The 22523-nt window shown below is 40.4% G+C and overlaps 1 protein-coding gene across 12 annotated transcripts in view; it reads left to right on the plus strand.

Annotated features, from left to right (window-relative positions):
• PKP4 (plakophilin 4) overlaps positions 1 to 22523 on the plus strand; it is a 241943-nt gene that overhangs the window by 120752 nt on the left and 98668 nt on the right. For 7 of the 12 annotated variants that reach the window (XM_084642560.1, XM_084642567.1, XM_084642566.1 and 4 more), the window contains one exon: positions 12786 to 12820. The exons of 1 other annotated variant lie outside the window; for it this stretch is intronic. In XM_084642560.1, coding sequence (XP_084498686.1) covers positions 12786 to 12820 — 35 coding nt within the window. Of the gene's footprint in view, positions 1 to 10359; positions 10430 to 12783; positions 12821 to 13872; positions 13895 to 22523 lie in introns of those variants that run through there. 4 more of the 12 variants (XM_084642570.1, XM_084642562.1, XM_084642561.1 and 1 more) reach the window with 3 other exon arrangements.

The raw sequence follows: 22523 nt of genomic DNA on the forward strand, positions 1-22523 counted from the left end.
AAATTGAGTACTGTTGGAAAGTAGAACTCTTAAATTTATTACACCATGTACATATTTTTGTATTTAACTGTAAAGTACTGAATGCACATTTGTTACTGGTAACAACACGAGGTGTAATTTAACCTTTTAACAAAAAGAAAATAAAACTTTGGCTGCACTGTGACAGTACAGTAAATTGTCGTCAAATCAACTTTGCAGGCAGTGAATGGTAGAGATACAGACCTCCAGAAGTAGTTTTATTTGGAGCAGTTCACTGAAGCACAGCTCTTCAAGCAACCATTTCTAATTACTTCTCATTGCCATTCTGATTGCAAACAATTTCTGCCACAAGTCAATTTCCTCTGGGATGCAAAAATCCCAATGGTAATGGTCCCCACCAGCTGGAATTAAAAATGTGTATCTAAAAGTCCTGTAGGGCATTTATGCTGACAGAAATTCAGCCAGCATTCCTATTAAACTGAAGCATTCAAGCTAACTCTAACAATCTAATACAGTGGCTATATGAAAACTTTTGATTTTAAACAGAATGGTTTTCATAACTACTAGAATGGTTTGTTTTCTCTGCTGTGTGTAATAGATCATTTCCTTTTCCACAATATAAATAAAATATAATGTGCAGATTTATTGTAAAAACAAAAAAAACCTCCAGATGAATTCAGTAAAATATTACACACCATCAATTGGGTATTAAACATTTTCCTATCAAAGAAACATAAGATACTCTTCATTTATAAAATATCTGTGTGTGTTAATGGTATCATTGCTCTAAGAGTGTCAATGTGTTGAGCAATATAGGTAAGAGCAAGTATACTATAAGGCAAAGTCAAGGGAATCTTGGTCCATCTGAGAAGCAGTAGCATACAAGGCATTCCTGACTTCACCTGATTGTGCCATCCTAGCTGGTATAGGACATTCCACTGCATGCAGCAAGATGTCTCTGCCTGAAAAGCATTCATGCATATCAGGTGGTCTGATTTCCTCAAAGATTCTAGCTATCTAAAAGTATAATTAATGTTTAATTTCTGTATGAATTCAGGATAAAGTTTACTGCTGAGGGCATTCTGTGCCAAAAAAATTAAAATTCTGCACAAAATAATTTAAAATTCTGCAAATTTTATTTCTCAAATAAATGTGGAGGCTCCAACGTGGCATTGGGGAGAACAGGCCACTGGCTGCACAGAGGTGGGAGATCACTGTGCAGCTCCCCCCTGGGACACAGACTCAGTGCTGCACCCAACCCTGACACAGAGCAAGGACCGGGGGTGCCCCAGAAACACCCCAGGGCCCTGCCCCTCCGTGCCAGGTGCACCAGGTGTGGGCAGACAGGTTCAGCAAGGCAGGATCCAAGTGTGGAGGGGCTTAGTATGGGGGGATCCAGGTGTGGGTTGAGAGGGTTCTGTGGAGCAGCCTGGGTGTGGGGTGGATCTGGATGCACAAGGGCTTGTTGGAGGGTTCTGGGTGCAACAGTAATGGGACTCTGCAGGGAGGTCTAGGTGAAGGTGGTTGGGGCTCAGCGGGGCGGTCTTGGTGTGCAAGTGATAGAGCGCAGCAGGGGGAGTCCAGATGCTGGGGGAGTGTGGCTCAGTGGGATGGGGATCCAGGTGCAGCTGGTTGGGGCTCGGTAGAGTGTCTCATCCGGGTGGTCCAGGTGCAGGGGGAGTGGGGCCTGTCAGGGGGGTTCTAGGTGTGTGGGGAGTGAGGCTCAGCAGGAAGGTCTGGTTATAAGGGATCTAGATACAAGGGGGTTAGGCAGATGAGGGAGCAGCTCCCTGTGCAGTGATCCCTCCCCCTGCAGCTGAGGAGCAATGGGTGCAGGAAGTGGGTTGAGGGGTAGTTTGCAGAGCTTTCTACAGTCAGGGGAGAAATCTGGGGGTGGGTCTGACCTGGCCCCAGATGCCATGCAGGGGAAGAGGAAGTCCCGTCCTCCCCAGCCCAGATGGGACTAACAGCTGAACCCAGCATTTTTGTACATGGTGGAAGAATTTTATTAGAGTAGTAAGATCACAATTATCCAAAAAGTTTAGGAGGAATCAGATTTCTTCAGGTTATCGGAAGTTGCAATATAGGACTTCCCATATTGGATCCAACAGGTGTTCATCTAGTCCAGTATTCTCTCACATTGACCAGAACAAGATATTTCAGAGGAACATGCCAGAAACCTTGTAGTGGACAATTATGGAATGACTTGCCTGAATCTCCATTATTTAGAGGTTGATACATTTGAGGATTTATAATCCCTTATTTAAACTTGTTAATGTATCTAATGTAACTGTGAATGTTCCAATTTTCCAAATAATTATTGAAATCCTACTAAGCTATAGGATTCAGTAATATCTTGTGACAGTGAGTTTCACAAATTAACTATGTATGGTGTACAGTTTCTTTTGATTTTCAAATTAATTGAATATCCTCTGTCATAAATATAAAGGGAAGGGTAAACCCCTTTAAAATCCCTCCTGGCCAGAGGAAAACTCCTCTCACCTGTAAAGGGTTAAGAAGTTAAAGATAACCTTGCTGGCACCTGACCAAAATGACCAATGAGGAGACAAGATACTTTCAAAAGCTGGGAGGAGGGAGAGAAACAAGGGGTCTGTGTCTGTCGGTATGCTGCTTTTGCTGGGGATAGAACAGGAATGGAGTCTTAGAACTTTTAGTAAGTAATCTAGCTAGGTATGTGTTAGATTATGATTTCTTTAAATGGCTGAGAAAAGAACTGTGCTGAATAGAATGACTATTTCTGTCTGTGTGTCTTTTTTGTAACTTAAGGTTTTGCCTAGAGGGATTCTCTATGTTTTGAATCTAATTACCCTGTAAGGTATCTAATACCCTGATTTTACAGAGGTGATTCCTTTACCTCTATTTACTTCTATTTCTATTAAAAGTCTTCTTGTAAGAAAACTGAATGCTTTTTCATTGTTCTCAGATCCAAGGGTTTGGGTCTGTGGTAACCTATGCAAATTGGTGAGGATTTTTACCAAACCTTTCCCGGGAAGTGGGATGCAAGGGTTGGGAGGATTTTGGGGGGAAAGACGTGTCCAAACTACGTTTCCCAGTAAACCCAGTTAGAGTTTGGTGGTGGCAGTGGATATTCCAAGGACCAAGGATAAAATTAATTTGTACCTTGGGGAAGTTTTAACCTAAGCTAGTAAAAGTAAGCTTAGGAGGTTTTCATGCAGGTCCCCACATCTGTACCCTAGAGTTCAGAGTGGGGGAGGAACCTTGACATCCTCTTTGTGTATTAAGAATAGATAGCATCCAATTTACCTTTTCCTATACCATTAATTGCTTTGTGTGTGTGCCTTTGTCACTTTTCTATATTGCATCGCTAAGACAAACAGTTCTCACTCTTCAATGTCTTTTCATGTGGAAGTCTCTTATTTTTGTCTCCCATCTCTGGACCCCTTCCACCTCAGATAAATTTTTAATAAATAGGGTGACCAATATTGAACCCATATTCTATGGGAGAGTGTCATAAACATACAGCTACGGGTAGCATAAAATCCCTCCTGAGCAGCTATATTGAATCTTTACCTGTAAGGGGTTAAGAAGCTCAAATAACCTGGTTGGCATCTGACCAAAAGGACCAATAAGGAAAGAAGATACTTTCAAATTGGAGGAGGGGGGTGGGGGGAAGTTTTGTTGCTGCTCTCTTTGTTTGTTCCCTCTCTGGATGGAGAGAGAGACCAGGCGGGTAAAACATCTCCTGAAAACATACCTGAAATGACTCATCTAAAATTACAGAAATTGTAAGTAAGGGCAATGAAATACATTAGATTATCTTTTTTTAGCTTGTGAATTTTCACTATGCTAAGAGGTAATTTCATTCCTGTTTTGTAACTGGGAAGCAGAGTCAGAGGGGAATCCTCTGTGTTTCAAATCTTTTTATTTACCCTGTAAAGTTACCTTCCATTCTGATTTTACAGGTGTGATTCTTTTACTGTTTTCTTTATAATAAAATTCTTCTTTTAAGAAACTGATTGATTTTCAGTGTTCTAAAAACCATGGGGTTTGGTCTGTGCTCACATTGTAACCAATTGGTTGGTGTATTATTCCCAAGGCTCCCCAGGTGAGGGGGGTTAGGGGAATATTTTGGGGAAACAGGGACTCCAGGTGACCCTTTTCTTGAATTTTTGTCTAAATCACTTGGTGGTGGCAGCAATACCGTCCAAGGACAAGGAAAGGATTTGGGGAAGTTTTTAACCTAAACTGGTAGAAATAAGCTTAGGGGGTCTTTCATGTGGGTCCCCACATCTGTACCCCAGAGTTCAGAGTGGGGAGGGAACCCTGACAGAGAGTGTGTACCATTGGTTTATGTAATGGCATTGTAAAGTCTTCAGTGTTCTTTTCTTGTTCCATTCTTTCTACAACCTAATATATAATCTACAAATTGAGCAGAATTTTTCTTTGGCCTGTCTCTTCTTATATGTTTGTACAGTGCTTAACACAGCGGAACCTGGATTTTGATTGAGGTCTTCAAACACTGTTAGGAATACAAATAGTGAATCATAATAACCACTGCAGAATGATGCCCATGTCTGTTTTCTGAGTGGTTACTGTAAATTTAGGATCTAGTCTGTTGTATGAGTAGTTCATATTATTCCTTCCATTGTGCATCACCCTGTGATTGTTGACACTGAATTTCATCTGCCATTATGCTGCCCACTCATCTAGCTTTCTTAGGTCCCTCTGAAGTTCTTAATCTAAATAATCTCATCAGCATATTTTTTCACCTCACCTTTTGTTCGCCTCTTTTTCAGATCATTAATAAAAATATTTAAAACACTGGTCCTAATGCAGATTCTGGGAGCACCTCACTGTTAACCTGTTGCCATGAAGTTCAGGGCTGCCAAAAATAAAATTTGGCACCTCTTGATCTAATTTAGACTCTTACATTTTGAATATATTGGAACTGTATAATTTGTCATTTTGTTTAACATGTATTGGTAGAGGATATTATCTTGATTTTTAAAAAAACAAAACAATCTATTCTACATATTTACTGGACATTTTCATGTAGATGTAGGTGATTTTTTGAATACAGCATTCAAAAGATGAGCTCTGAACGCTAGTTATAAGTAAGCCTAACTTTCTCTAATGGTGTTTGTTTAAAATTATATATTTATGGAATATGTTACAAATAATAGGATTTCCATGAAAAACTAAAATAAAAAACATATTAAAATGTATGTGCTAAATCTGCATGGAAAATATGTCTAGGTTGCGAAACACAGGGTGCTCAGTGTTGTTACAGCATATAATGTAGGTCTTCACAAATTCGTTTGTATTTAAAACAAATAAACTACTTGATCTGTTTGGTATTACATTTACACATACTTTAGACCCCTCTACACTGCTAGAGCTGTGTAAAGGGGGCCTTACTATAGACAAGAACCAGGTCCATATTTTCTAATCTCAGGCCATGGTGATGTGTGGGCTGCAAATTTTAAATCAGGAATCAGATGCTGCAAATTCAGGGACATAGTCACATAGTTTATGGTAGCTTCCAAATCTGTATTTTAGCTCTGTTTACAGGGGAATATGTCTTTTGGATTCCAAATATGTTTGAAATATAATTCTTCTTTTCTTAAATATTAAAAGCAAACCCAAATAGCAACTGTTTATATAGACACAAAAATAAATTGTGCTTTACTGCAAAGTAGTATTACTCAATAAACTATCACTCCTTTCCAGTTGTGCTGACTTCATCAATGTTGCTGCATAAACAAATTATTATTTTTTTGTACCTAAAAGGAGACTAAGGACTTTACAGAAACAAGTGGAAATGCACAAAAATTTCTGCCCCACAGTGCCTTACAATGCTAAATTACAAAAAGTGAGGGTAACAGAGTGGAGGGGAGTCAGATGGAGGACAGGGCCTACAGCAGTAACTAAGTAAGTAAACTAAACAAAGACAAGCAAGTTTCCAAACACTAAATATGTTAATGCCAAATGGAAAATGACAAGACTAATGGAGAGAAACAGCAATTTTCTGTTTTCTAAATTATGGCACTTATGAAAAACACTACTGAAATAATTTGCTTTTTTTTTTTTTTTTTAAGTGTTCAGAAAGAATTTCAGGATGCAAATGAATTTCTCGTATGGGAAAATTTTATGTCTTTCTCCAGCCAATGATCTGTAGGCATATTTGTAATGTACATTTAATTGCTTCACAGTTTTCCCCATGGCTATTATTTTGCAAATTTTAGCTAAATGAAGATGCAACATACTGGTAAAACTGTTGTATCCAGGTTCAATGGATCTGGTCCTTTGGTTCCACCAATAAGTGCTCATACTTTCAGATCCTGAGATCCTAAATTCAATCCCCACAGCAAACACACCAAGAGTATATTGTAGGATTCTGTTTTTCTCTTTATATGCATCAGATTTACATATGTAACATACTCCCCTGTAAAAAGGACAATGCATTCCATGATAATTGTGGTGAGATAAGGCTTTACTAAAGTGCCATTTAAGGATTCTTAATTCATCTTTGGAAATATTTAAAATGCTGATTTCAGAAATAGTTCATTTATTTATTTATTTGCTTATTTAACATTTATCCTGCAGTAGCACCTAGAGGACTTGGTCAGTTCCCAGCCCCATAATCCTAGGCACTCTACTAACACCATAACCATGAAGACACTCCCTGCATCAGACTTTCCTGTCCAAAATACTAAAGAATAAAAAGGGCACTGTGAAACTCAAACAGCTTAATGGGACTAAATCGGGGGGCCCAGATAATCTTCATCAAAGAATATTAAAGGAATTGGCACAAGAAATTACAACCCCATTAGCAAGAATTTTTAATGAGTCTGTAAACTCAGGGGTTGTACCGTATGATTGGAGAATTGCTAACATAGTTCCTATTTTTAAGAAAGGGAAAAAACGTGATCTGGGTAATTATAGGCCTGTTAGTTTGACATCTGTAATATGCAAGGTCTTGGAAAAAATTTTGAAGGAGAAGGTAGTTAAGGACATTGAAGTCAATGGTAAATGGGACAAAATACAACATGGTTTTACAAAAGGTAGATTGTGCCAAACCAACCTGATCTCCTTCTTTGAGAAAGTAACAGATTTTTTAGACAAAGGAAACACAGTGGATCTAATTTACCTAGATTTTAGTAAGGCATTTGATACCATGCCACATGGGGAATTATTAGTTAAATTGGATAAGATAGGTATCAATAGGAAAATTGAAAGGTGGATAAGGAATTGGTTAAAGGGGAGACTACAACGGGTCCATCTTGAAAAGTGAGCTGTCAGGCTGGAGGGAGGTTACCGGTGGAGTTCCTCAAGGATCGGTTTTGGGACCAATCTTATTTAATCTTTTTATTACTGACCTTGGCACAAAAAGTGGGAGTGTGCTAATAAAGTTTGCAGATGTTACAAAGCTGGGAGGTATTGCCAATTTAGAGAAGGACAGGGATATCCTACAGGAGGATCTGGATGACCTTGTAAACTGGAGTAATAGTAATAGGATGAAATTTAATAGTGAGAAGTGTAAGGTCATGCATTTAGGGATTAATAACAAGAATTTTAGTTATAAGCTAGGGACGCATCAATTAGCAGTAACGGAGGAGGAAAAGGACCTTGGAGTATTGGTTGATCATAGGATGACTATGCGTTGCCAATGTGATATGGCTGTGAAAAAAGCTAATGCGGTCTTGGGATGCATCAGGAGAGGTATTTCCAGTAGGGATAAGGAGGTTTTAGTACCGTTACACAAGGCAGTGGTGAGACCTCACCTGGAATACTGTGTGCAGTTCTGATCTCCCATGTTTAAGAAGGATGAATTCAAACTGGAACAGGTACAGAGAAGGGCTACTAGGATGATCCGAGGAATGGAAAACTTGTCTTATGAAAGGAGACTCAGGGCTTGTTTAGCCTAACTAAAAGAAGGTTGAGGGGAGATATGATTGCTCTCTATAAATATATCAGAGGGATAAATACCGGAGAGGGAGAGGAATTATTTAAGCTCAGTAGCAATGTGGACACAAGAACAAATGGATATAAACTGGCCACTAGGAAATTTAGACTAGAAATTAGACTAAGGTTTTTAACCATCAGAGGAGTGAAGTTTTGGAATAGCCTTCCAAGGGAATCAGTGGGGGCAAAAGATCTATCTGGCTTTAAGATTAAACTTGATAAGTTTATGGAGGAGATGGTATGATGGCATAACATGGTTTTGGTAATTAAATATTCATGGTAAATAGGCCCAATGGCCTGTGATGGGCTATTAGATGGGGTAAGATCCGAGTTACCCAGGAAAGAATTTTCTGTAGTATCTGGCTGATGAATCTTATGCTCATAATCTTAATGAATAATCTTTAAGAATCTTAAACCCATATGCTCAGGGTTTAGCTGATCGCCATATTTGGGGTCGGGAAGGAATTTTCCTCCAGGGCAGATTGGAAGAGGCCCTGGAGGTTTTTCACCTTCCTCTGTAGCATGGGGCACGGGTCACTTGCTGGAGGATTCTCTGCTCCTTGAAGTCTTTAAACTACGATTTGAGGACTTCAATAGCACAGATATAGGTGTCAGGTTTTTTTGTAGGAGTGGTGGGTGAAATTCTGTGGCCTGCGTTGTGCAGGAGGTCAGACTAGATGATCATAATGGTCCCTTCTGACCTAAATATCTATGAATCAGTTGAAAAATATTGAAGTGAAAAACATGGGTAACGTTTTAATAAAAAACTGAAGAAATGTAAGACCCCATTATATTGTACTTTTCATGTTTTGGCACTTAGCCAAAACTTTTCATGTTTTGCAAACATTTTGATGTATATTACAGGTTCTAGAGCTGAATATATGACATTCTATTGGGAGATGCTCTACAGCAAGAATTTGAAAGCATAAAAAGCACTATATTATTTAAAATGTATTCTTGTAGATGTGATGTTTAACATGAAAATTAAAGGATAGATGAAGTGATATATTCATTCTTAATAGTCACATAACAAATTCTGACTGACAGTAACCCTCTATAAGCAACAAACCCAAGTCCATGTGAATATTGAGTATCTGACATAGCAAAGCCATGTCCTAATGATAAAAGCCTAACCAAGGAATAAAAAAGTCTCTTGCCCTATATTTCCAAGTGCATCAAAAGCCATCTCCATACCTGCCCTCCCTCAAGGTGATAAGTCACCCCTGTGCTAGGCTCCAGTCAATCCACAGGCCAAGAACTGGTCTTGAAATTCCCAGACCAGGTATATAAGCCTCACAGAAGGAAAGCAGGTCAGTGTCTCTCTGGGGCTTGGAACTCATTCCTGCCTGATGGTGGCAATGGACTCCTCAAGCCTTAGACTGCTCCAGTCTTGCTCTTCCTCCAGCCCTGATCCTAGTCCTGCTCCAGCTCTTCTCTTGCTGCTGTTTGCCATATAGTGGAATCTACACTGACACATAATTGAAGAATGAATGGTTACTTACTCTACAATAATTGTGGTTCTTCAAGGTGTTTAGTCAGTGTAGATCCCATGACCTGCCCTCTGTCTCCACTTTTCTGAGTCCTCAGCAACACAGGGTTTGAACTGTAAGGTAATTGAGGGAGGGTCATGGTTTCCCTGACCTTTATTTCCTCCTATGGAAGCACAGTGGACACTGCTAGCCAAAAAAGAAAGTGACTCGGACTCATGAGGTGTATGTATATCTCTAGTGGGATCCACAATGACTACAACATCTCGAAGAACCAGTTACTGTAGAGTAAGTAATATGTTTCTTCCTGTCTCATGTATCAACATGAGCAAACATACCTCTCTACCTTAAAGCTTTGGAGACAAGCCATCAAAACGTGTGACAAATGACCAGTGTGTGATACCTGTTTTTTCATATTGCTCCATAAGCAACAGATTATGTTTAAGTATAAAATCTCTTTTTAAGGATTCTTTTTAAGACTTCTCCCGTTGACACAGCTACTGCCTCTCGGGCAGGTAGAGAACCTATGCCAATGTGCAAACGCCCCCCGTCAGCAGAGGTAGCGTCTTCACTGTAGTGCTGTAGTGGTTCAGCAGTGCCACTGCAGTCTTTTATGTGCAGACAAGCCCTTAAATTCTCCCAAATCCTGCAAATGCAGAGAACCCAGCTATCCAGGGACTCATCGAGGGGAGCGGGGGGAATCACTTTCATGAACTTGTGTATACAAGGGTCCAGCTTTCCGTATTAAGCTTTTTTCACCCTCACCCATCACCACAATATGATCAGTGCAATCCCAATAAATAGGGCTGAAGCTGCCTTAATCTCCAGTAGGAAAATTAGAGATCCTGATAGGTGGGATGTATTCTGATGTTTAGGGAGATATTAGGATTATGACACTGATAGCTACAATGTCTGTCATTCTGAATAACTTCTTTATATTTCTTAGAGTTTTGATGAAGGCAAGTGTTGGAGTGTAGGCTGAGGACAATGAATGATACAGAACTCAATAAATCCACGTGAGTGTGTACAGTAAAGAGCAAATGCATGAAGAAAGGTTAGATTTCAGCATTCAGTCCTGGATAATACAGATCTGTTCACCCTGCACATGTGTATTAGACTAAACTCAATCACAATTTTAATGTGGATTTTCATGTTTGTTCTTATGAAAATCATTTTTAATGTTTGCACTCAAATACAGCTGTAAAGTTTAGTTTGCAGGCTAAAAGCCAGCAGGGCTGACGACAGTTTACTTTGCTGACTTGTACATTTTTGTGTCTAGGCACAAAGTCTACATGAAGAAACACTCTGAACTTGTGCATAAACCCATAGGTCATATTCAGAATTGAAATACCCTTAATTTTTATTTAAAGTTAAAGGACTCAGTTCCTTGGCTGTGGAAAAACTATTCAGGGTAATTATTTTTGAAGCGAGATAGCAGTGTACTTTACATGTTGTTAGAGTAAGGGGGCTTTAAACAAATGAGTTGGAACTGGGGTAGAGATGGGAATTGCAAGCAGGGGAAGGAGTGTTTGTGAAAAGAGCAGTACATTCACCCTTTCTGACAGTTAAGCTCATGTAGCAGTGGTGGTGTAAGATGACTGATTGTCATATCTAAATTCAGGTATACCCAACCTTTTTATCCCAATTTAATTCTGGCATAATGCTGCCTTTCAGGCAACATGAAATGTCTACAAGATCTCAGATACCCAGACCTTCAACAGGCTATGTTAGACTACTTCTTTCTTCACAGCCTTTATAGAAAATATGGTACAGTGTAAATAAAGATGTAAGGCAAGTGAGCAGCTTGAGTAAACATTTTAACCTAAACTTCTATTATTGTACCATCAAATGACTGAAAAGAATACCTGGCAATCTTCCTTCCCAGATCACTCCTTAGCTGTAATCTTACATGCTAAATTTCAGTCTAATAAATTTTTTTGGCATTTTGTAAAATAATAAAAGTAAGGGTTAACACAACATTGGCTTCTATACCTCCAAGAAGTACAAGAAATTACTTGCTGTGGATTGATGGACTAGTAGTTAAAAAAAAGCAGATACTAGCTATAGATAGAGTAGCTTTTCATCTTCTTGAGTTCCAGATTTGAATCCTGGTTTTGGTTAAACTTGGTTCTAATTATAGTTCCCATTTGTGTCACAAAACACAAGTTGGCACAGTTGAGCATGAATGGCAGTATTTCTTCACAGAAGAACCCAGAAAGGTCCTGTATACACGCTTACTTTGAAATATGATAATCAGCTAGCTTTCTCAATTCAAACTGAGTTGCTGAGATTTTTGTTATGTAATGTGGCAGAGATGATGAGATGTAAAGGAAAAAAGAGGGCCAATTTAGAAAGTAACATGATGTAACAGAAATATTCTGAGCAGCTTTCCATTTTCCTGGTTTTCTAGAATATTATGGAAAACTGATGTTAGGGAGAGTCCTTTTTGTCTTCAAGCATAAGGGTATTTTGGAATATTTTGCAATACTCTACTAAATCTATCATTTGCATTGACTGTTTTTAAAAGATTGTCAATTGTATCTAGTGTGTGGAAATACTTTTATTTTGCATAAATTCTTCTAATGAAATACACATATATGCCAGTCTGAATTTCTCATCCACCTGCAAATGCGGTAGTATTCAAATATATATTAACATCTGAAAATGTTAATGTGGCAGGGAGAAGAGTTTAAATGATCATAAATAAATTCACAATGTGAAAGAATGTACAATACTGATAACATACTTATCTGGTGAGACTTTATTGCACAGGTCGTGTAGATCCTTTAGCATCTAAAATTGTTTTGTCTGTCTTAACCTTCAAAAATATGCATATTCAGTTATATAACTAGTGTTTTACTTTTCATGATCATGTGCTAGACATCAAAAAAACTGCTTTGGAAAATGTTACATAGAATATATCCACTAAAATTGTCATCAGCCTTTGTTAGTTGTAATTTATTTCAATATAGTGTCCTTCATACAGAATCTTGCAAAATGTTTTACAGCATTATATTGAAGATGTCACACCTCAGGTATGCAGTGTATATCACAAGTCATGCACTTATGAATCCTGTTGCAGATAGGTTTAATGCCACTTCGTGTTGTGAAATACCTAGAGGAATTTCCTTTGATTAATACAATAGAGTATAGCTAAAAATTATTCTGAATGTTAAATTGTGCAGAATAAAAAGCACTACATTAGTAACATTTACTTGAGAAGCATCTGAGGTTTTTTTTTTTTAGTCTTTGCTGGTTTTTGGATAGTTTCATATTAAGAAAAAATGTTTAGTTTATAAATCCAAAATAGCTCCCTTTTTAACTTTAGTGATAAAGGAAATAAATATAACTTTCTTTTTCCTTTTTCTGTAGCTCTACTGAGAAGTCATTTCCTTGGAGATCAGCAGGTACAATCTTTTTCTATGTAAACTTTTCATCTCATGTTTTAAAAAAGCAATTTATTTTCCTAGCATTCTCTCATAATTTACTACCTGTTCTAAAGTAAACTGAATATTAACCTTGATAGCACAAATACTATGTATCTGTTGAAAGTATCTTGTGCAAAGTAGTGTTTTTATTCTATACTTTTGTTTACAGTGTGTTACCTTTTGTTTTTGTAAAGTGTATTCCAATTAGAATATTTATAATTTTGTCCGTATGGTAGTTTCTTGTGCCTTTGAATTTTCTTGAGAGAAAAGTGAAACTATAAGAGAAGCTTTTTTTGTATATTGGGTCTCGTCTGCAATTATTCCATTATGTACTGTAGAGATTTACTCTTCATAGCTGATAATGTCTGTGACAATTATACCATGATGTCTAAGTTTGAAGAGTGTTTGTTTTTCTTTTTGCAGCTCCTCCCTGTTTAGGCAAAGGCAAAATTGTCAAAATAATCTTTTTTTTTTTCTATTCACTTTCTTCAGTGCATATGGGAGCTTCCCTTCCTAAAACAAAGAAAGTTAGTCCTGTGGTGTGTTGTATTCTGCTTCTTATCAATCTTAGACAGTGAAAGTGGGTGGAAATATACATAGATTTTAAAATCAGAAGATTATAGATTATAATGATCGAATCTGACTTCCTGCATAAAACAGCCTTTTAGGGTTCCCCCCCCATTCTGAACTCTGGGGTACAGCTGTGAGGACCCGCATGAAAGACCCCCTATTTTACCAGCTTAGGTTAAAACTTCCCTAAGGCACAAATTCCTTTCCTTGTCCTTGGAAAGTATTGCTGCCACCACCAAGTGTTTTTACACAAAATTTCAGGGAAGGGTCACTTGGAATCCCTATACCCCCAAAATATCCCCCCAAACCCCTTCACCCCCTTTCCTGGGGAGGCTTGAGAATAATATACCAACCAGTTGGTTTGCAATGTGAGCACAGAACATACCTTTTGTCTTTAGGACACTGAAAATCAATCAGACTCTTAAAAGAAGAACTTTACAAAGAAAAAGTAAAAGAATCACACCTGCAAAATCAGGATGGAAGGTAACTTTACAGGGTAAATAAAAAGATTTAAAACAGAGGATTCCCCTCTGGCTCATCTTCACAGTTACAAAAATAGGAATAAAGCTACCTCTGTAGCATAGGAAAATTCACAAGCCAAAACAAAAGATAACTTAACGCATTTTCTTGCCTGCTTACAATTTCTGTGGTTTTAGATCTATTATTCCAGGTATATTTGCAGGAGATGTTGTACCTGTTTGATCTCCCGCTCTGTCTGGAGAGGGAACGACAAAGAGAGCCACGAACAAATTTTCTCCCTTCCCTCCTCCCAGGTTTGAAAGTATCTTCTTTCCTCATTGGTCCTTCTGGTCAGGTGCCAACTAGGTTATCTGAGCTTCTTAACCCCTTACAGGTAAAGCAATTTAGTACAGCTGCCAAGGAGAGATTTTATGCTACCCTTCTCTTTATATTTATGACACAGCCAATACAATTTCAATAAGTAATTCCTCCATCAAACTCAATAATTTATCACTGAAGAGGCAGTCCCTACCCTGAAGAGTTCACAATCTAAACAGACAAGACAGAATGAGAAAAGAAATGTGCACAAGAGATCTATTTGCCTGAGGACAGTGTCAAAGCCAGGGTCAGAACCCAAATCTCCTGACTCACAGTCCAGTGCCCTTTGCACTAGTTCATGCTGCCTCTAATTACAGGTTTATATCTTAAGCACAGTTGTTGGTGAAATAAAATTCCAATTATAGTTTCAGTTAGACATTGGTGCCAGTTTAATAACTGCCTTGCTGCATTTTTTTTTTTTTTTTTAAGAACCACTTCTGTAGATCAGGGATTCCTTTACTTCCTATAGAATGTGAAAGTAGACCCACCCTTTTCCAGTTTCTGCTGTAGAAAGAATCCAGTTTTAGGATTCAGAAATTTAGATTTAGAAATTTGATTATTTATTCAGGCTACATCATGGTTAGGGGATAAACTGCACTTCAGAGTTTTTAGTCTCTCTCAAGTGCACCCTGTTGGGTAACTGGCCTGGCTTCCTGCACATCAGTCTGGGTGGAACTCCAGGTCCAATCACTCAAACTGAATCTCTAGGCTGCAGTCCGTCTGTTTTTCAGCCATGTTAACACAACAGGCCCAGTGGAGTTTGGTACCTATATGAGTTTCCCCTCAGGAGCCTGTGACAATATAAATGTGTAGTGAGACAAAGAGCTCTTCAAAACAGGGCATTATTTATTCCTTTACCCAAAGGTATGTAGCACACAAAGAGGTAAAACCAATAAAGGATCTGAACACCTATTCCTGTCACCTAACCCTTAAACTTTCCTTGTAAACTTTGGTATGTTCCATCAAGTGCAGTTACCTCCATCTCTGGGGTGGAATAAACAGTTTGTCCTGCTTGTCTCTGTTTCTCCTTCTTCTTAAGACCAGTATGTTAAGACCAGTTTTAGTATACCGTTTGTTCCTGGGGTTTTGGTGTGGGAAAAATACAACACACCAAACTACCTGGAGCTAGGCACAGGGTATTCCCCCCCACAATTATTGGTTTCCTCATTGTTTCCCAGAGGACTCTTGGTACACCTTATCATAGCCCCTTATCTTTGTTATTGTTTCATTTCCAGTTGGTTTCTCCCTTACAGGCTCCTTCATTTTAATACTGCATTCAGGCATGATAATAGCGCACAGGTACGCTGAGGGGCATATGATATTTATTAAAAAAAAATACAATGCGTAACTGCCTCATTCTCCTCGGGCTGATTTGTCATTATGGCCACCATAGATCCTTTGAACTCAGCCTACCTTTCCTCCCAACATCTTGACATTTGGTGTGGTTGTATTTCACATTTGATGATACGTAATTGGTGAGATAGTAATTCATTTGGCTAAAAGTAACTTACAGTGCCCATCTTGAACCATAAAATTATTTCAACATATTTACAGTAAAAGTGCCTAGACTTTGATTAAATATGCCTAATTCTTCTTTGAGTGATTGCTTATGTCAATTCCATGTAGGTGTGCGCGCACTGCGTGCACAATCATCAGAAGGATTTTCCCCTAGCAGTACCTGGCGGGTCGGCTGTGGAGCCCCCTGGAGTGGTGCCTTCATGGCCATCTATATAGGTCCTTGCTGACCCGCCGCCTCTTCAGTTCCTTCTTACCACCTGTGATGGTCATTGGAGCAGTTCTCTCTTCCGTTAGCAAGTGATTCCCTAGTGGTCAGTGCCACACAAGAAAAAGAGGGCTGACAGGGTGCGCTCCCCTACTAGAGCAGCAGAGCATACGGGCACCAGTGGGGTGCGTCCTGCGTTGGGACGCCTAGACAGGTGCTATCGACTCTGGCCTTTCGGGCAGGTCCGTTGAGTCCGGCTCCAGTGGACTCCCTGGTGCAGCAAGATTTGGAGGAGGACTTGGATGCTCCCTCAACAGTGGACATGTTCGAGGCAGCCAGGAACTGATTGCCATGACAGTCCCCCGCTCCACTGGCCTGTGCGCCGGCATCAGTTCGGCATGGGGCAAGCCTACTATGATGCAGTGCCGATTACCTTCGCCACGGTACTGCTCCCTGGTTTAACTTTCTTTAGTAAACCCAGGAGGCAAGCCTAGCAGTCTCGTCAATCAAGATGCACCTGGCTGCTATTTCTCTTTCCACCCGGGTGCAGCGGGGCAGTCACTATTTACTAACCCCATGGTTGGACACTTCCTTAAAGGGCTAGACAGGCTGTACCCCTAGGTGCAGCTACCGGTCCCTCCATGGGACCTTAACCTGGTCCTCTCAAGGCTGATGGGGGGCCCTCCTTTTGAACCCTCTAGCAACTTGGTCTCTGCTTTACCTCTCTTGGAAAGTGGCATTTCTCGTGGCTATAACTTCAGCCAGAAGTGTGTGAGCTCAAAGCTTTAATGTCTGAGCCCCCTTATACAGTGTTTTTATAAGGATACGTTGCAGTTGCAGCCACACCCAGCCTTTCTCCCTAAAAGTAGTCTCACAATTTCATGTAAATCAGCACATCTTCCTACCAGTGTTGTTCCCAAAGCCTCATACTAATGACAGGGAACACGTGCTCCATTCCCTAGATGTTAGACAGGCCCTGGCTTTTTACATTGAGCGGACAAAGCTGTTTAGGAAGTTGACACAACTCTTCATCACCATTGCTGAAAGAATGAAGGGCCTGCCAATCTCATATCCACAAATCTCATCTTAGATCACACCCTGTATCAGGACGTGCTGTGACCTAGCAAAGATACCAGCCCCAGCATTGACGGTGCACTCCACAAGAGCGCAAGGTTCATCTGTAGCAGTCCTAGTGCAGGTCCCTGTTCAGGATACCTAGTGCAGGGTGTCGACGTGATCATCTGTTCACACCTTTACATCGTGGTACGCCATCACACAGCAGGCTAGAGGTGATAGAATCATAGAATATCAGGGTTGGAAGGGACCCCAGAAGGTCATCTAGTCCAACCCCCTGCTCAAAGCAGGACCAATTCCCAGTTAAATCATCCCAGCCAGGGCTTTGTCAAGCCTGACCTTAAAAACCTCTAAGGAAGGAGATTCTACCACCTCCCTAGGTAACGCATTCCAGTGTTTCACCACCCTCTTAGTGAAAAAGTTTTTCCTAATATCCAATCTAAACCTCCCCCACTGCAAATTGAGACCATTACTCCTCGTTCTGTCATCTGCTACCATTGAGAACAGTCTAGAGCCATCCTCTTTGGAACCCCCTTTCAGGTAGTTGAAAGCAGCTATCAAATCCCCCGTCATTCTTCTCTTCTGCAGGCTAAACAATCCCAGCTCCCTCAGCCTCTCCTCATAACTCATGTGTTCCAGTCCCCTAGTCATTTTTGTTGCCCTTCGCTGGACTCTCTCCAATTTATCCACATCCTTCTTGAAGTGTGGGGCCCAAAACTGGACACAGTACTCCAGATGAGGCCTCACCAATGTCGAATAGAGGGGAACGATCACGTCCCTCGATCTGCTCGCTATGCCCCTACTTATACATCCCAAAATGCCATTGGCCTTCTTGGCAACAAGGGCACACTGCTGACTCATATCCAGCTTCTCGTCCACTGTCACCCCTAGGTCCTTTTCCGCAGAACTGCTGCCTAGCCATTCGGTCCCTAGTCTGTAGCTGTGCATTGGGTTCTTCCGTTCTAAGTGCAGGACCCTGCACTTATCCTTATTGAACCTCATCAGATTCCTTTTGGCCCAATCTTCCAATTGGTCTAGGTCCTTCTGTATCCTATCCCTCCCCTCCAGCGTATCTACCACTCCTCCCAGTTTAGTATCATCCGCAAATTTGCTGAGAGTGCAATCCACACCATCCTCCAGATCATTTATGAAGATATTGAATAAAACCGGCCCCAGGACCGACCCTTGGGGCACTCCACTTGATACCGGCTGCCAACTAGACATGGAGCCATTGATCACTACCTGTTGAGCCCGACAATCTAGCCAGCTTTCTACCCACCTTATAGTGCATTCATCCAGCCCATACTTCCTTAACTTGCTGACAAGAATACTATGGGAGACCGTGTCAAAAGCTTTGCTAAAGTCAAGAAACAATACATCCACTGCTTTCCCTTCATCCACAGAACCAGTAATCTCATCATAAAAGGCGATTAGATTAGTCAGGCATGACCTTCCCTTGGTGAATCCATGCTGGCTGTTCCTGATCACTTTCCTCTCATGCAAGTGCTTCAGGATTGATTGATGCCTCATTTGGTAGAGCAGAGCTGCAATCTGGAACTTGGTGAACTTCGACCCCTCCTCTGGGGACTGCTTGGGAGTCACCTACTTGGAATTGACATGAGTCATCACTTGAAGAAGAAAAAATGGTTACCTACCTTCCATAACTGTTGTTCTTCGAGATGTGTTGCTCATTTCCGTTCCAAGACCCACCCGTCTCCCCTCTGTCAGAGTATCCAGCAAGAAGGAACTGAAGAGGCGGTAGGTCGGCAGGGACCTTTATACACAGCCATGAAGGCGTCACTCCAGGGGGCTCCACAGCCGACCTGATGGGTACCAGTAGGGGAAAAACCTTCTGACGATAGTGCACTTGGTGCGCACACACCTACTTCAAATGGACAAGCAACACACCTTGAAGAACAACAGTTACGGTAGATAGGTAACCAACCAGTTTTTGTCTATAAAATAGTAATAATTGAATATGCTTCCATGTTTTTCTAATCTTCCTTGCAATAAATTCAGTCTTGTGTGTGTGAGACATTAAAATCACCATGGTGACAGTTGTAATGCCAGAAGTGTGAAATCAAGATTTTATTACGTAATTTAAAGGTAAATTGACTTTGGTTTGTTTTTCCTTACTGTGATAGGTTTTCAGGAAGCAATTTACCAATGGGACAAAGTTAGACAATGATTTCAAAAACAGTTACCTGCCACAAGATCATTTCAGAAAATATACCTAAAGAACATATGTTGTTTGTTCTGTTTTTTCCCTATGCTGAAGATAGGAAAAAATATTGTGTGAAATTATTGCAAGACCTTTGCCTCCTGGGTTTACTAAAGAAAGTTAAACCAGGCATTGAGACATCACAGAATATAATTTCTTATGAAGTGAACAAAGTAACCTTTTCCCTTCCTTTGGTTTATACTTAATTATAAGACCCTCGGACTTCCCTTTTTTTTTTATGCCCTTTCTCAGGTTGGGTGCTAATAAGCAGGGCATAAAATGAGGAAAATGGGCTTGACTTTTTCTCACAGTACTTCTCACAAGATGTGTCCCTCTCAACTCTGAATTAAGATTGTGGTCCTTTCCCTCTTTTTTCCTTTTCTAGATTAGATTTAAGATTTTAGTATTTACACCACTGTAATTAGTTTAAACTGTAGTCCTGGTAATCAGTTTGTCTGCCTAGGTGACTTGTGGAAGGCATATTATATTAAAAACAAACCAAAAAACAAAGCTGATACTCGCTACAGCCTATTTTGTTTTTTCAATTATTTTTATGGAACATGGAAGTGCTTATGGGCATTCTTAGAACACTTTTTAAGGGATAGCAAATATGTTTCTAACCTTGTTCCACTCAGTACATCAGAATCCAACTTTTAGTGACTTCTGTGGTCTGGCAAGAAGTTGGATATGGTTTTATATGAACATTCATATATATCTCCCCCAGTTTAAGGTGAGGATGAAGAAGATGAGATAAGTGAAAAGCTGAATTTCCCAGAAGTTTTACTTGGAGGAAGGTTTAAGTTTTGTCCTGTGGAATATCTGAAAGATTTTAAAGTAATCAAAAATTTAACTTTTTCTTCTATTATTCCCTTTCATATTTTCTGTTGTTAATATTTTATCCCATTTTGTTTGTTTATCTAATGTTCCAGTATCTCTTCATAGCTGAAAAAGGAGATGTCACTTAATAGGTTTCATTCTTTGTCCTGTCCTCATCTCCTCCTCTGTGTTCCACACACACACGCACATCTTAGTCATCTCTTTGCCTCCTCAGTTTTCTCATGTAGCAAATTTCTTCTCAGTCATTGTTTGTCTCCATGACTTCTCTTTAAGCAGTTCTGCCCTAGTTTTTCTTCTGTCTTTTTCTATTTTTCTCATCCCTCAAATCTCCTTCCATTTGTATATTTCTTTCCCTTTTTCTGACTTTTTCTCTTCCTCCGTGTCCCCGGAGTGAGGGTTGCACTTATCAAAATGGTTTATCCACAGCTGTAATAGCTGGACCATCAGAGAGACTCTAAGTGATCCTTACTTCCATGCCTTGTGCAGGATCCTAGGAATACAGTGCTTCTGCTGCATGGGATTCCCCTAATATTATGCCCAATTTAAAATCTCACTGAAGCTGAGGACTCAGGAGGATGCTGCCCGCATCCTTCTATACTGTGCGGCTGATAGTGTTTGTTAAATAGGGATCATGGAGAGCAGTGGTCCCCAAACTGTGGGGTACACGCCTTGAGGGAGGGGGGGAGAAATATTCTGGGGGAGGGGCGGCAGGGCGCAGGCCAGCCCCAGCCCCCACGGGGGGCTGGAGGGAGCTCCACCCAACCCCACTCTGTCCCCAGTTCTGCTCTTGCCCTGGCCCCACCTTCACCGCAGGCACAGCTCCAGCATCGACCAGCAGTTCCCGGCCCTGCTCCCAGCTGCAGTTCTGCTCCTGGCCACAGCCAGCCGCGTAGCCAGGTGGAGGGAACAAGGGGAGCGATCCAAAAAAAAGACGCCACCCACTGCAGCTCTTTTACTCACCCGGCGCTCCGGCGGTGGGCCCTCACTCACTCTGGGTGTCTTTGGCGGCACTGGAAGCTCCCGCCACCAAGGTGCCGCTGAAGACCCGGAGCGAGTGAAGGTCCCGCCGCTGGCGCCTTTTTTTTTTTTTTCATTGCTCCCCCTGTTCCCTCAATAGGGGAAAATTTAAAAGGTGCCAAGACATTGACAAGGCGCCACTTGTGCTCAGTGGGGGAACGGCCACTGCCCCGCTCCCCCCTTAGCTATGCTACTGGCCACAGCCCCAACCACGACTGCACTCCTTGCAGTGGCCCCAGCCCCGTTCCTGGCTCCTGGACACAGCAATGGCCCCGCTCCCAGCCGCAGCCCTGGCTCCTGGACACAGCGCTCAAGAGGGGCATGACTGAAAAAGTTTGGGGACCACTGATCTAGAGCAATTGCTGAGCCTGAGTAATAATGGAAAAAATATATATTACAACAAATTGTATCATTTACTTATAATGTAAATTGATGTAAAAATCTTATTTAATATTGTTTACTTTTAAATTGAAGCAATAATAGCACTATGGTAGATTTTGCTTTCTTATATTTTTACTATTAAGCTTTATTTTGAAGATTTGTCAGCACAGGATGCTTTACAAACAGAGACCTGAAAAAAAAACCGAAGTTAAAGATAAATGAGAACGCCACCTTAAATCATTTTTTCTTTTTTCCTCTGAAGTTAGTAATTTACAACAGAGAAAGACATCAGCACATGATAAGATGTGAACTAAAATAAAAACTCTTTATGCACCAGTACAACTGTACAGAATTTATAACAGAGATATAACATGAAGTATGTTGCTTTGCAGATACTCATAAATAGAATATTAGATCAGCAATCATGTATAAAAAGCTGTTGTGGACTTTGGTTCTCATGATTTATGGTAACACAAAAAGCTAGAGAGGGAACAATGCATTTTATTGTGCATTCCTATCAACACCCAGAACTCCTTTCAAAGCCTTATGGATCTTCCAGTTTTTATCACAACTGTCAGTGTTTTCTAGGTGAGGAATGTGGGACTGATGCCAAGTGTTGATTCTGAACCCCATCATAGTAATGCCTGTGTATCACTGCACAAGCTCTTCATTCTTCCTCTGTGTCTCCTCAGATAGTGAAGATTATTGTTGTCAATTGAAATTGATTTAGTTCAGTCCATTGATATTATATAGATGGCACCCCTTGTATTGTTCTGTGACAAAAAGAAATTAAAATTAAAGATTAAAGTGGGTAAGTTAGAGGCTAATGTACAATCATTTAAATGTAGCGTTCTATCCATGCAAACTTATTACTCAAGGCTGTTAATAATATTGATCTCTCATAATCAGTCATCCAGACAATGTTGAAAGAGCTGTAGGAGGGAGACATTTCAACATCCATATATTATCCTATATTCTGTGCAACATTCATGTTGAAATGGTTAGATGTAATAGTACTTCAT

This window comes from Lepidochelys olivacea (genome assembly GCF_965140295.1).
Source record: "Lepidochelys olivacea isolate rLepOli2 genome assembly, chromosome: 11".
Taxonomy (NCBI): Eukaryota; Metazoa; Chordata; order Testudines; family Cheloniidae; genus Lepidochelys; species Lepidochelys olivacea.